The sequence below is a fragment of the Neoarius graeffei genome, chromosome 4 (genome assembly GCF_027579695.1).
Source record: "Neoarius graeffei isolate fNeoGra1 chromosome 4, fNeoGra1.pri, whole genome shotgun sequence".
Classification (NCBI taxonomy): Eukaryota; Metazoa; Chordata; class Actinopteri; order Siluriformes; family Ariidae; genus Neoarius; species Neoarius graeffei.
Genome location: NC_083572.1, coordinates 103,893,116 through 103,907,695, shown reverse-complemented (window position 1 = coordinate 103,907,695; position 14,580 = coordinate 103,893,116). Strand labels below are relative to the sequence as shown.

The 14,580-nt window shown below is 42.2% G+C and overlaps 1 protein-coding gene across 1 annotated transcript; it reads left to right on the top strand.

Moving 5' to 3' along the window:
- The first annotated feature begins 410 nt into the window (after positions 1 to 410).
- On the top strand, positions 411 to 12,066 carry LOC132884644 (polymeric immunoglobulin receptor-like). Its single transcript, XM_060918483.1, has 4 exons — positions 411 to 861; positions 5,494 to 5,814; positions 11,898 to 12,010; positions 12,058 to 12,066. Exons 1-4 carry the CDS (start codon positions 411 to 413, stop codon positions 12,064 to 12,066), a joined length of 894 nt encoding a protein of 297 aa, XP_060774466.1.
- The last annotated feature ends 2,514 nt before the right edge of the window (positions 12,067 to 14,580 follow it).

Sequence of the window (14,580 nt, the reverse complement as noted above, 5' to 3'; positions counted from 1 at the left end):
ACATTTAATTAGAGGGTGTGTCCAAACTTTTGACTGGTAATGTAAATACACACACTTTTCCATGTTTTGAACATTTTGAAATACACAACTTGTACTGTGGTGCAATTTGGAGTGATGAATTTTCGGCAAGTCACAGTACATTTACAAATGAGCAATTTTTACACAGATGTTACTGAATTCATTTGAAAGGGGGCTGCACTTGAATCACATTCACACACAAAATTGCTGAGAACTTTTTCTCAGCATCAGAAAGGGAAGTAGGCATTGCTTCAATCTTTGGTTAAGACAGATAAAGACACAGACCACATTTACAGAGCAGGACAGAGACAGTAACAGTGTGTAACAGAACAGGAGCTTTAATATCTTTCTGAAGTGGAGTTGGTGTGGTGATCTGCGAGTGTGAACTCAGGATGAAGATCCTCCTCATCTTCACCCTCTGCCTGATCTCAGGTAAAGAAACTCACTTCAAAATAATCCTCACTATCAGCAGCAGTGTTACAGGAAGGAAGGTTTTGCTCAGATGGATGTTTGGTGTTTTGTTAGATGGAGGAGCCTCCAAGGAAGTAACAGGAAATTCAGGAGGAGGAGTCCTTATCAAGTGCAAGTATGATACAGAATACACACCAAACCCAAAATATTTCTGTAAGGGTTCATCTCCAGGCTGTTCTGACCAAATAAAGACAGGACATAAAAACGAGTGGGTAAATTCAGGAAGATTCTCACTGTTTGATGACACCAAATCAGCAGAGTTCACGGTGATGATCAGAGAGCTCACTGTACAGGACACTGGGACGTACCAATGTGGAGTTGCTCGAGATTTGCTAAAGACTGAGACACCAGTGTACCTGAAAGTAAAAAAAGGTGAGTCTCGCTGCACTGTCTGTTCATAGCTGCTGTCATTTAAGGTCTAACAGGAACTAAATTGTTTCATGGATGATCCCCAATATTAGTTTTAACTAAAAAGAGTTGGTCAAAAGTATGATCGTCTTTCTTTAATAAACTAAAATTGTAACTGTTTGCAAATTGCTATGAAATATGGTGAATAAAACATTTTAGTCCATGAAGTTATTGGAAAATAATTTACTTTGGGGTTGATTCTTTTGGTACAACAGCACACACCTAAGAGTTGTATTAATTACTAGTGCATTTCAAAATATTGGAATATCATGAAAAAGTTATTTTTTTCACAATTTAATTAAAAAAGGTAAACTTTCATATATTCTAGATTCATTAAATGTAAAATCAGAAATCCAGCATTTCAAAGTATTAAAATATTTAATTTTGAGTTTAAGTAAAACAGTCTGAATACAGTGGCACTTGAAAGTTTGTGAACCGTTTAGAATTTTCTGTTTCTACATAAATATGACCTAAAACAACATCAGATTTTCACACAAGTCCTAAAAGTAGATAAAGAGAACCCAGTTAAACAAATGAGACAAAAATATTATACTTGCTCATTTATTTATTGAGGAAAATGATCCAATATTACAGATCTGTGAGTGGCAAAAGTATGTGAACCTCTAGGATTAGCAGTTAATTTGAAGGTGAAATTAGAGTCAGGTGTTTTCAATCAGTGGGATGACAATCAGGTGTGAGTGGGCACCCTGTTTTATTTAAAGAACAGGGATCGATCAAAGTCTGATCTTCACAACACGTTTGTGGAAGTGTATCATGGCACGAACAAAGGAGATTTCTGAGGACCTCCGAAAAAGCATTGTCGATGGGCATCAGGCTGGAAAAGTTTACAAAACCATCTCTAAAGAGTTTGGACTCCACCAATCCACAGTCAGACAGTTTGTGTACAAATGGAGGAAATTCAAGACCATTGTTACCCTCCCCAGGAGTGGTCAACCAACAAAGATCACTCCAAGAGCAAGGCGTGTAATAGTCAGCGAGGTCACAAAGGACCCCAGGGTAACTTCTAAGCAACTGAAGGCCTCGCTCACATTGGCTAATGCTACTGTTCATGAGTCCACCATCAGGAGAACACTGAACAACAATGGTGTGCATGGCAGGGTTGCAAGGAGAAAGCCACTGCTCTCCAAAAAGAACATTGCTGCTCATCTGCAGTTTGCTAAAGATCATGTGGACAAGCCAGAAGGTTATTGGAAAAATGTTTTGTGGATGGATGAGACCAAAATAGAATTTATTTTAATGGTTTAAAGGGGAACAGAGGGCAATATATAGAGTAAATATAACAATAAAACACACATTAATGAACCTTATTCAAGCCTTACAAAAGTTTTTGTTCTAAGGTTGGAAAGTTATAGTGTTTTGAAAGTAGCTCGAGCAAACTATTTCCGCAGTTTGAACAGTCCGCCATGATATTAATTTTATCCAATCAGAATCCACGTTCATTTTCTCTGTGTAACACTCATGACGTATGTATGTGCCCAGTTGTGTTGGCTCATTGAGGTTGGGACTAGCACGTGTGAATCGGAAAGTAGGATGAATTGTAAGTGATCGGCTACACAATGCCACAGTGTGTTGCTTTCGGGTGTAATAACAGGACCGATGGAAAGCATAATGATCCTCCAGACGTGTCTTTTGCGGGATCTCTTCGTATGATTCAACAGAGCTGTCGCTTTCACTTGATGCGCCCGACGCCATGATTACACGCTTCTCTCCTAGTGCAGTGGGTAGGGCTGACGTCACGGTCTTTTAAAAATGGCGACTCTTGTGCCGTTTAGTGTACCGACTATTATATTTACAATTACCAAGATATTTCGTTGTTTTCTAGTATATAAATTTGATAGAATACTTAAGAATACGTTACTTTGTCACATCAGCAACTGTATATATTATATTTGGTACCCCTTTAAATGAGAAGCGTTATGTTTGGAGAAAGGAAAACACTGCATTCCAGCATAAGAACCTCATCCCATCTGTGAAACATGGTGGTGGTAGTATCATGGTTTGGGCCTGTTTTGCTGCATCTGGGCCGGGACGGCTTGCCATCATTGATGGAACAATGAATTCTGAATTATACCAGCGAATTCTAAAGGAAAATGTCAGGACATCTGTCCATGAACTGAATCTCAAGAGAAGGTGGGTCATGCAGCAAGACAACGACCCTAAGGACACAAGTCATTCTACCAAAGAATGGTTAAAGAAGAATAAAGTTAATGTTTTGGAATGGCCAAGTCAAAGTCCTGACCTTAATCCAATGGAAATGTTGTGGAAGGACCTGAAGCGAGCAGTTCATGTAAGGAAACCCACCAACATCCCAGAGTTGAAGCTGTTCTGTACAGAGGAATGGGCTAAAATTCCTCCAAGCCGGTGTGCAGGACTGATCAACAGTTACCGGAAATGTTTAGTTGCAGTTATTGCTGCACAAGGGGGTCACACCAGATACTGAAAGCAAAGATTCACATACTTTTGCCACTCACAGATGTGTAATATTGGATTATTTTCCTCAATAAATAAATGACCAAGTATAATATTTTTGTCTCATTTGTTTAGCTGGGTTCTCTTTATCTACTTTTAGGACCTGTGTGAAAATCTGATGATGTTTTAGGTCATATTTATGCAGAAATATAGAAAATTCTAAAGGGTTCACAAACTTTCAAGCACCATTGTACCGTGTATCTCCCAGTCTAGTTCAGTACACGCAACCACAATCATTGGGAAGACTGCTGATTTGACAGTTGTCCAGAAGATAATCAGCGACACCCTCTACAAGGAGGGTAAACTACAGAAGGTATTTGACAGTTGTCCAGAAGATAATCAGCGACACCCTCTACAAGGAGGGTAAACTACAGAAGGTCACTGTTGAAAAGGCTGGCTGGAAAACATGCACAAGCAACAGGGATGAGCACAGCCTTGAGAGGATTGTCAAGAGAAGTTGATTCAAGAGCTTGGGAGAGCTTCACAAGGAATGGACTGAGGCTGGTGTCAGTGCATCAAGAGCCACCATGCACAGACGTCCTCAGGAAAGGGGCTACAACTGTCACATTCCTAATATCAAGCCATTCCTGAATCAGAGTCACCATCAGAAGCATCTTACCTGGACTAAAGAGAGAAAGTACTGGACTGTTGCTCAGTGGTCCAAAGTCCTCTTTTCAGATGAAAGTAAGCCATGGGACTAAAGGGAAGTCATGGCCTAATGGTTAGAGAAGAAGCTTTGGGACCAAAAGGTTGCTGGTTTGATTCCCTAGACCAGCAGGAATGGCTGAAGTGCCCTTGAGCAAGGCACCTAACCCCAGGCTGCTCTGTGTATGGGATAGGAGAGAATGCTAAATGCAATTAATGTCAGTAAACTTTGCATTTCATTTCAAGGTCAAATCAAATGGAGAGGCACAGAATCCAAGGTGTTTGAAGTCCAGTGTGAAGTTTCCGCAGTCTGTGTTGATTTGGGGTGCCATATCATCTGCTGATGTTGGTTCACTGTGTTTTATCAACTCCAAAGTCAACGCAGTCATCTACCAGGAGATTTTAGAGCACTTCATGCTTCCATCTACTGATAAGCTTTATGGAGATGCCGATTTCCTTTTCCAGCAGGACACAGCACCTGCCCACAGTGCCAAAACTACTACCAAATGGTTTGCTGACCCTGATATTACTGTGCTTGATTGGCCAGCCAACTCACCTGACCTGAACCCCAGAGAGAATCTATGGGCTATTGTCAAAAGGAAGATGAGAAACACCAGACCCAAAAATACAGACGAGCTGAAGGCCACTATTAAAGCAGCCTGGGCTTCAATAACACCTCAGCAGTGCCACAGGCTGATCGCCTCCATGCCACGCCCCATTGATGCAATAATTCATGGTAAAGGAGCCCCAACCAAGTACTGAGTGTAGAAATGAGCATACTTTTCAGAAGTTTAACATTGATCTTAGGAAATACGATAATATTTCCTATTTCTTAGGAAATATTATCATAACTTGAGGTACTGGATTTCTGATTTTTATGAGCTATAAGACATAATCAAAATTAAAACAAAAAAGGCCTTGAAATATTTCACTTTATGCGTAATGAATATAGAATATACTCATAAAAAATCTAATTACAAAAAAAAAAGAAATTTGGGTTGCACGGTGGTGTAGTGGTTATAGGAAGGCCTTGACTCACAGTAAGAAGGTCCTGGGTTTGACCCCAGTGGCCGACGAGGGCCTTTTTGTTTGGAGTTTGCATGTTCTCCCTGTGTCTGCATGGGTTTCCTCCAGGTGCTCCGGTTTCCCCCACAGTCCAAAAACATGCAGGTTAGGATAACTGGTGGCTCTAAACTGACCGTAGGTGTGAATGTGAGTGTGAATGGTTGTGTGTCTCTATGTGTCAGCCCTGTGATGACCTGGTGACTTGTCCAGGGTGTACCCCCCTCTCACCCATAGTCAGCTGGGATAGGCTCCAGCTTGCCTGCGACCCTGTACAGGATAAGCAGCTACAGATAATGGATGGAAAAAATGAAATTTTTCATGATTTTCCAATATTTTGAGATGAACTAGTATTTTGTACTGTACATTATAAGGATGATTTGAACTTGTTTTTAACAGGGAGCTTGGTCTCTCGAGAGGTAATTGTATATGCAGGGACAAGAAGCAACATCAAGTGCAGATATGAGGATGAATACAAAGACAAGCCTAAAGCTTTCTGTAAGATCAAGACAGATCAGTGGTGTTTTAAACACATAAGTACAGAACCAACACATGAATGGGCACATGATGGCAGATTCTCAATTCATGACACCAGAAGTGCAGGATTCTTCAGTGTGTTTATCAGAGAGCCGACTACGGAGGACACTGGAGTATACGCGTGTGCTGTTGTGTCGGATGAAGCAGAGATCTACACTGTAGTGAAGCTGAATGTAACAGAAGGTGAGTAGCTCATAATAATGTTTCATGTTTCTACATGAATGTTTTGAAAAAAAAGTTGGGATGCTGTGTAAACATAAATAAAAAAAGAATGTGATGGCTTGAAAATCATGGAAAGCCTTTATTTCATTGAAAATAGTACAAAGACAATATGTTAAATGTTGAAACTGAGAATTTTTTATTGTTTTTGATAAATGTATGTTTATTTTGAATTTAATGCCAGCAACACATTTAAAAAAAAATTTGGGACAGGGGTGTGTTTACCACTGTGTTGCATCACCTCTACTTTTAACAACACTTTCTAAATGTTTGAGAACTGAGGAGACCAATTGCTGTAGTTTTGAAAGAGAAATGTTGTTCCATTCTTGTCTGATATACAATTTCAGTTGCTCAACAGTTCGGGGTCTCCTTTGCTGTATTTTGCGCTTCATAATGTGGCAAATGTTTTAAAAGGGAGAAAGGTCTGGACTGCAGCAGGCCAGTTTAGCACCTGGACTCTTTTACTACAGAGCCATGCAGTTTTGATACAGTGGTGCTTGAAAGTTTGTGAACCCTTTAGAATTTTCTATATTTCTGCATAAATATGACCTAAACCATCATCAGATTTTCACACAAGTCTTAAAAGTAGATAAAGAGAACCCAGTTAAACAAATGAGACAAAAATATTATACTTGGTCATTTATTTATTGAAGAAAATGATCCAATATTACATATCTGTGAGTGGCAAAAGTATGTGAACGTCTAGGATTAACAGTTAATTTGAAGGTGAAATTAGAGTCAGGTGTTTTCAAACAATGGGATGACAATCAGGTGTGAGTGGGCACCCTGTTTTATTTAAAGAACAGGGATCTATCAAAGTCACATGTTTGTGGAAGTGTATCATGGCACGAACAAAGGAGATTTCTGAGGACCTCCGAAAAAGCGTTGTTGATGCTCATCAGACTGGAAAAGGTTACAAAACCATCTCTAAAGAGTTTGGACTCCACCAATCCACAGTCAGACAGATTGTGCACAAATGGAGGAAATTCAAGACCATTGTTACCCTCCCCAGGAGTGGTCGAAGCTGTTCTGTACGGAGGAATGGGCAAAAATTCCTCCAAGACGGTGTGCAGGACTGATCAACAGTTACTGGAAACGTTTAGTTGCAGTTATTGCTGCACAAGGGGGTCACACCAGATACTGAAAGCAAAGATTCACATACTTTTGCCACTCACAGATATGTAATATTGGATCATTTTCCTCAATAAATAAATGACCAAGCATAATATTTTGTCTCATTTGTTTAACTGGGTTCTCTTTATCTACTTTTAGGACTTGTGTAAAAATCTGATGATGTTTTAGGTCATATTTATGCAGAAATATAGAAAATTCTAAAGGGTTCACAAACTTTCAAGCACCACTGTATGTGCAGAAAGCAGTTTGGCATTGTCTTGCTGACATAAGCAAGACCTACCCTGAAAAATATGTCATCTGGATGGCACCGTTCATTCAGCATTAATGACGCCTTCCCTGATGTACAAGTTGCCCATGCCATTTGCACTAATGTGCCCTCATACCATCACAGATGCTGACTTTTGAACTGTGTTCTGATAACAAGCTGGATGGTCCCTCTCCTCTTTAGCCCTGAGGATGCAGTGTTCATGATTTCAGAAGTGTTCCTGAGCCCATGCAGCGATTTTCACAATAGACACATGTCTGCTTTTAATGCAGCGTCATCTGAGTGCCCAAAGATCATTTCTCCAGATTCTCTGAATCTTTTAATGATATTATGTACCATACTGGCGGCACGGTGGTGTAGTGTTAGCGCTGTCGCCTCACAGCAAGAAGGTCCTGGGTTCGAGCCCCGGGGCCGGCGAGGGCCTTTCTGTGTGGAGTTTGCATGTTCTCCCCGTGTCCGCGTGGGTTTCCTCCGGGTGCTCCGGTTTCCCCCACAGTCCAAAGACATGCAGGTTAGGTTAACTGGTGACTCTAAATTGACCGTAGGTGTGAATGTGAGTGTGAATGGTTGTCTGTGTCTATGTGTCAGCCCTGTGATGACCTGGCGACTTGTCCAGGGTGTACCCCGCCTTTCGCCCGTAGTCAGCTGGGATAGGCTGGGATAGCTTGCCTGCGACCCTGTAGAAGGATAAAGCGGCTACAGATAATGAGATGAGATGTACCATACCAATGTTTACACCATGCATAAAGACGCCTACAAAGCCCTACTCCTCCCCCACCTTGGGGCCTCAGATCACTCCACTGTTATGCTAATGCCACCATACAGGCCACTGGTTAAAGTCACCAAACCAGCTACAAAACAGATACGTGTGTGGCCAGAGGGGTCCTCAGAGGCACTCCAGGACTGTTTTTCCACCACTGACTGGAGCATGTTCAGACAGGCAGCCACCTATAGCAACATCACAGATCTCCAGGAGTACACGGAGACCATCACTGCCTACATGAGGAAGTGCATGGACGACGTTACAGTCACCAGAACCATCTCCATTCAGGCCAATCAGAAGCCATGGCTGACAGGGGAAGTCCACAGGCTCCTGTGGGCTCGGAACGCCACCTTCAGAGCTGGGGACGAGGTGGGCCTGAGGACAGCTAGGGCCAATCTGTCACGAGGCATCAGGGTGGCCAAGAGACAGTATTCCAGGTACATTGCTGACCATTTCAATGACAGCAGAGACACCAGGAACCTGTGGCGGGGGATTCAGACCATCACAGACTACAAGCCCTCGCCGCAGACCTGTGACAACTCCACGTCTCTGCTGAATCAGTTGAACGACTTCTTCGCTCGCTTTGAGGCAGACAACAGCACCACAGCACAGAAGACCCCACCACCTCCCAGCGACCAGGTGTTGACACTGTCCCCAAACAGCGTGAGGAGAGCTATCAGGACGACAAATGCACGAAAAGCCCCGGGTCCTGATAACATTCCTGGTCGTGTCCTGAGAGACTGTGCCAAGGAGCTCACAGATGTCTTTACAGACATCTTCAACATCTCGTTGAGCCAGGCTGTTATCCCCATGCGCCTCAAAACCACCACCATCATCCCGGTCCCGAAGAAGCCGTCTCCCTCCTGCTTCAATGACTACCGCCCTGTCGCACTCACTCCCATCCTCATGAAGTGCTTCGAGCGGCTAGTCATGCGGCATATCAAGTCTGCCCTCCCCTCCGCCCTGGACCCTTTCCAGTTTGCATATCAGTCCAACCGTTCGACCGATGATGCCATCTCCACTGCCCTCCACTCAGCCCTCACCCACCTGGAGACAAAAGACTCGTATGTCAGAATGCTGTTCATAGACTTTAGCTCAGCATTCAACACAATCATTCCTCAGCAGCTCATTCATAAACTGGACCAGCTGGGACTCAACATCTCCCTGTGCAACTGGCTACTGGACTTCCTGACGGGGAGACCACAGACTGTATGGGTCGGCAGCAACTCCTCCAGCACCATCACATTGAGCACGGGGGCCCCCCCAAGGATGTGTGCTAAGCCCCCTCCTCTTCACTCTGCTGACCCACGACTGCACACCAACATCCAACTCTAATCTCTTCATTAAGTTTGCAGATGACATGACTGTGGTGGGTCTCATCAACAATGGCGATGACTACAGGAGTGAGGTGAGCCGCTTGGCCATGTGGTGCAAGGACAATAATCTCTGTCTGAATGTGGAGAAGACAAAGGAGATTGTTGTGGACTTCAGGAGAGCGCACACCCAGCATGCTCCACTATCTATCGACGGTGCTGCAGTGGAGAGGGTGAGCAGCACCAAGTTTCTGGGTGTACACATCTCTGAAGACCTATCCTGGAGCAACAACACCGCATCACTGGCCAAAAAAGCCCAGCAGTGTCTGTACTTCCTCCGCAAACTGAGGAGAGCAAGAGCCCCGGCCCCCATCATGCACACTTTCTACAGAGGCACCATCGAGAACATCCTGACCAGCTGCATCACCGTGTGGTACGGCTCGTGCACCGTGTCCTGCTGCAAGTCTCTGCAGCGCATCGTGAGAGCAGCTGAGAGGACCATTGGTGTCTCTCTCCCTTCTCTAATGGATATTTATAACTCCTGCCTCACCCGCAAAGCCATCAGGATTGCAAGTGACCCCACCCACCCATCTCACATCCTCTTCAGTCTGCTGCCGTCGGGGAGGAGACTGCGGAGTCTCCGGGCCAAAACCAGCAGGCTCAAGAACAGTTTCTTTCACCAGGCAGTCAGGAGGCTCAACTCCCTCCCTGTTCTGCCCCTCTTCCCCCCTCTGCCCCCTGCCACAGATTCTGCTCGCACACCCCCCGCCCCCCCTTCAGCATCTGACATGTCATCCTCACAGTTCCCCCCCCAAACACACACACACACACACACACACACACATCTCATCGTTCATTAACACACTGAACTCAGGGACCGCACATCTCACTTTACCTCGCCCATTTGCACTATTCCGCACTACCTCATCTTAACAGCTGCTAGTTTGTTTATACTGCTTATTTCATGTTTACCTGCTATACCTCAAGTGCCCTTGACTGTTTGTTTATTTGCACCAATTTAGTCTAAGTCTAGTTCTTATCTAGAGTGTTTATACTGTTTATATTGAGTGTTTAGTCTATGTCTAGTTCTTATCTAGTGTTTATACTGTTTATATTGTCTGTTTATGAGTGTTTAGTCTTTGTCTAGTTCTTATCTAGTGTTTACACTGTTTATATTGTCTGAGTGTTTAGTCTATGTCTAGTTCTTATCTAGTGTTTATACTGTTTATATTTATACTGTTTATATTGTTTGTCTGAATGTTTAGTCTATGTCTAGTTCTTATCTAGAGTGTTTATACTGTTTATATTGTTTGTTTGTTTGTTTTTTCAATTATTCTATTTTTATTTATTGCATTGCCTGTTTGCACCATGGGTCAGAGAGGACTGAAATTTCATCTGTGCTGTATGTCGAGCATGTATAGCATATTTGACAATAAAGTTGACTTGACTTAACTAGATGATGTGATCCCCAAATTCTTTCCAATTTTACATTGAGGAACTTTATTCTTAAATTGTTGCACTGTTTGCCCACGCAGTCTTTCACAGAGCGGTAAACCCCTCCCCTTCTTTACTTCTGAGAGACTCTGCCTCTCTGGGATGCTCTTTTTATACCCAATCATCTTACTGACCTGTTGCCAATTAACCTAATTATTTATGAGATGTTCCACCAGGTGTGTGTGTTGTTTTTTTTTTTACTTTTAGCATTACACACCTTTCTAGTCATTTTTTGCCCTGTTTCAACATTTTTGAAAGATGTTCCTGACATTCAATTCAAAATGAACACATATTTTTCAGGGCGGCACGGTGGTGTAGTGGTTAGCGCTGTCGCCTCACAGCAAGAAGGTCCTGGGTTCGAGCCCCGTGGCCGGCGAGGGCCTTTCTGTGTGGAGTTTGCATGTTCTCCCCGTGTCCGCGTGGGTTTCCTCCGGGTGCTCCGGTTTCCCCCACAGTCCAAAGACATGCAGGTTAGGTTAACTGGTGACTCTAAATTGACCGTAGGTGTGAATGTGAGTGTGAATGGTTGTCTGTGTCTATGTGTCAGCCCTGTGATGACCTGGCGACTTGTCCAGGGTGTACCCTGCCTTTCGCCCGTAGTCAGCTGGGATAGGCTCCAGCTTGCCTGCGACCCTGTAGAAGGATAAAGCAGCTAGAGATAATGAGATGAGACATATTTTTCAAGAATCAATACATTTTCTCAGTTTCAACATTTGATATGTTGTCTACAAACTATTTTCAATGAAATATAGGGTTTCCATGATTTGCAAATAATCACTTTTCTGTTTTTATTTACATTTGACACACCTTCCCAGCTTTTTTGGAAATAGTGTTGTAAGTTTTACTAAACAGAATTATAATAATGAGCAATTTCATATTAGTTTTTATGGCATGATTTGAGAGAAGGTGTTACTTGTCTTTTTTTCAACAAGTTTACATCTACTCTGATCATCTCAAATAGTGTACTATCACTCGAACAAAATGTATTTTATTCCTGACAGTTAACATATTGATTTGTTAAAATATGATATGATGAATGGATCGTATATAAATTCATCTGATGTATTGTGATCTACAGATCTGTCCTATGAGAAGTCCATCAGCGAGACTATCCATGTAGGAAGAGATTTGACTGTTCGCTGTAAATACCCAGAATCCCACAGGAACGACAATAAGTTTCTCTGCAAAAAGGCTAAAATTGCTGTTTGTTCTTATACTTCAACTGTTAAACAAAGTAGAAAGTATAGAAATCAGGGAAATTTATCCCTGTATGATGACAGAGAAAACCAGGTCCTTACTGTCGGCATGAAACATGTGACTGAGCAGGACTCTGGTGAATACTGGTGTGGAGCTGAAGTAGCCTGGAAATCTGATCATGGATACAAGGTTTATTTCACACAGATCAACCTGAGAGCTGCTGGTGAGTTTGTTTGAGTAAAGTTGACATTCTGTAATTTCAGACACATTAGATGCACCATTTTGACAGCTGGATTACAGAGGTGATCTAGCATTTCTCATGATGATATAATATGAGATATTGTTTTTTTCGTGGTCCGGTTTCCATCAAATCCTGCGCTCTGATTGGCTGGCAAGCAGATCCGTATCCAACGATACGGACCCCAGTTACGGACCCCGATTATGGACCTCTGGCGACTCGCTCGTTCACAACAACAAACATAGTAGCATTTTTTGTCAACGTTTATCTTTTTTTATAAGACTTATTTATAAGATTATCAAAAATCTTATAACTTTTTGCCAGCATTTCTCAGGAGAATAGCATTAATTTTACAGCATGGATAGCGATAACGACAGTCTTCACAGCGAAAGCGAGTTTTGCTACCCTGAGGAAGAAGAAATAAAAGAAAACATTTCAGGAGAAAGCTAAAAACCTGTAACTGTTGCTAACGACGAGCAAAAACATGGCTGAATCCTGAATAACTATTTTGTATAAATAGGGGACTACATAGGCGGCAAAGTGTAGTTTTTTTCCTGCCATGGAAGTGCACTTGTATACTGAGGAGGAATCCATTTGCATTACAGCCGTGAATGAGGATTCAAAATAGCATTAATTTTACATCATGGATAGCGATAACGACAGTGTTCACAGCGAAAGCGAGTTTTACTACCCTGTGGAAGACAAAATAAAACAAAACATTTCAGGAGAAAGCTAAAAACCTCTAACTTGCTAATGACGAGCAAAAACATGGCTGAATCCTGAATGACTCAATTTTGTATAAATAGGGGACTACATAGGAAGCAAAATGTAGTTTTTTTTCCTGCCATGGAAGTGCACTTGTATACCGAGGAGGAAGCAATTTGCATTACAGCCATGAATGACAATTCAAAATGGCGACGCGGCTCACCTTGGCTCGGTTTTCCCTTTCGGGAGCTCTCGTTTTCTGTTAGAATTTGGTAAAGAAAAAAATAAATATATTATTTACCAGCTTAAGGTTGGTCTGTATGGTGAAATACCGTGACCTCGGCCCAGAGGGCCTTGGTCAGTACTTTCAAGACCTCGGTCACGGTATTTCACGATACGGACCTCCCAGCTGGTAAATAACATATATATAAGATTATTAGGCCTATTTTTTGGCATCATTCTATATGGAACAATTTTTTGTTTCTTATTGAAATAAATTAGCTTATTTCAAGGCTTTATTTGCCCATAAAATATGTAATTACAGTTCTCTTACAAGTATTCAAATGAGCATGTGGAGTTTTCATTCAATTTCATTAGTATGAAGTAGTGTTGTAGTACTTGAGACCAGTCTTGAGACCACTTTTTGAAGGTCTTGGTCTCATCTCAGAATCGACTGCATTTTTACTCGGTCTTATCTCAGTCTCAGACAGAGGACTTGGGATTTTATTTCAAGGCCGGTCAAGACCACAACTGCATGGATTTCACTAAATTACCTGTGCATTGTCTGATTTACTTGCTAACATCGTTACTGTGATTGGATGTAAAAATTTCTTGCTTCAAATGCAACCAATAATGTGCTCTTTGCTAATTTGAAAATTTTCTTCCGGTTAATGGCTGTCACCCCTCCCCAGCCCCCTTCATACATACTGGTCTGGTCCTGGTCTTGACTCAGTTTTGCCCTGCCTTGGTCTTGGTATTGACTTGATCTCAACCCCTCAAAGTCTTAGTCTTGTATCGGTCTTGATACACCATGGTCTTGGTCATGACTTGGCGGTCTTGACTACAACACTAGTATGAAGTTACAACTGCAAAACCCCACAAATTTACCCACACAAAGTCTGCCCTCTGCTTTACACATGCCTTTTGAAATAGAAATCTTATAAGCACCACATGTCACTATGGGGATTTCCTGAGCTAACAGTAGTCAATGTTTCTGAAGACTCTCTCCTAAAGAAAATCCACAAACGCAACACATGACAGCACCTGTACTGTTTTTAGTCATACACGCATGTATGTGCTGTGTTCCTTTACTATCTAATCAACTAAATGATTGTTGAATGATGAATGAATCTAATCAACTAAATGATTGTTAAATGAAACATAATGGACAGGGAAGAAAACAGCAACAAATGCAAGAACATTGTCATTCCCTACATTTCTGGACTGTCTGAGAAACTCAGGAGGATATTCTACAAACACAACATCCCTGTACATTTCAGACCCAATAACACTCTGAGGCAGAAATTGGTCCACCCTAAGGACAGAATACCCAGACACAAACAGGACAATGTAGTGTATGCAATTCAGTGCAGTGAGGAATGCTGGTTCATTGGGGAAATGA

Coding starts and splice junctions, on each gene's coding strand:
- LOC132884644 (XM_060918483.1), top strand. CDS start 411: ATGAAGATCCTCCTCATCTTCACCCTCTGCCTGATCTCAGGTAAAGAA. Junction 862..5,493: donor GTACCTGAAAGTAAAAAAAG/GTGAGTCTCGCT, acceptor TGTTTTTAACAG/GGAGCTTGGTCTCTCGAGAG. Junction 5,815..11,897: donor GAAGCTGAATGTAACAGAAG/GTGAGTAGCTCA, acceptor TGTGATCTACAG/ATCTGTCCTATGAGAAGTCC.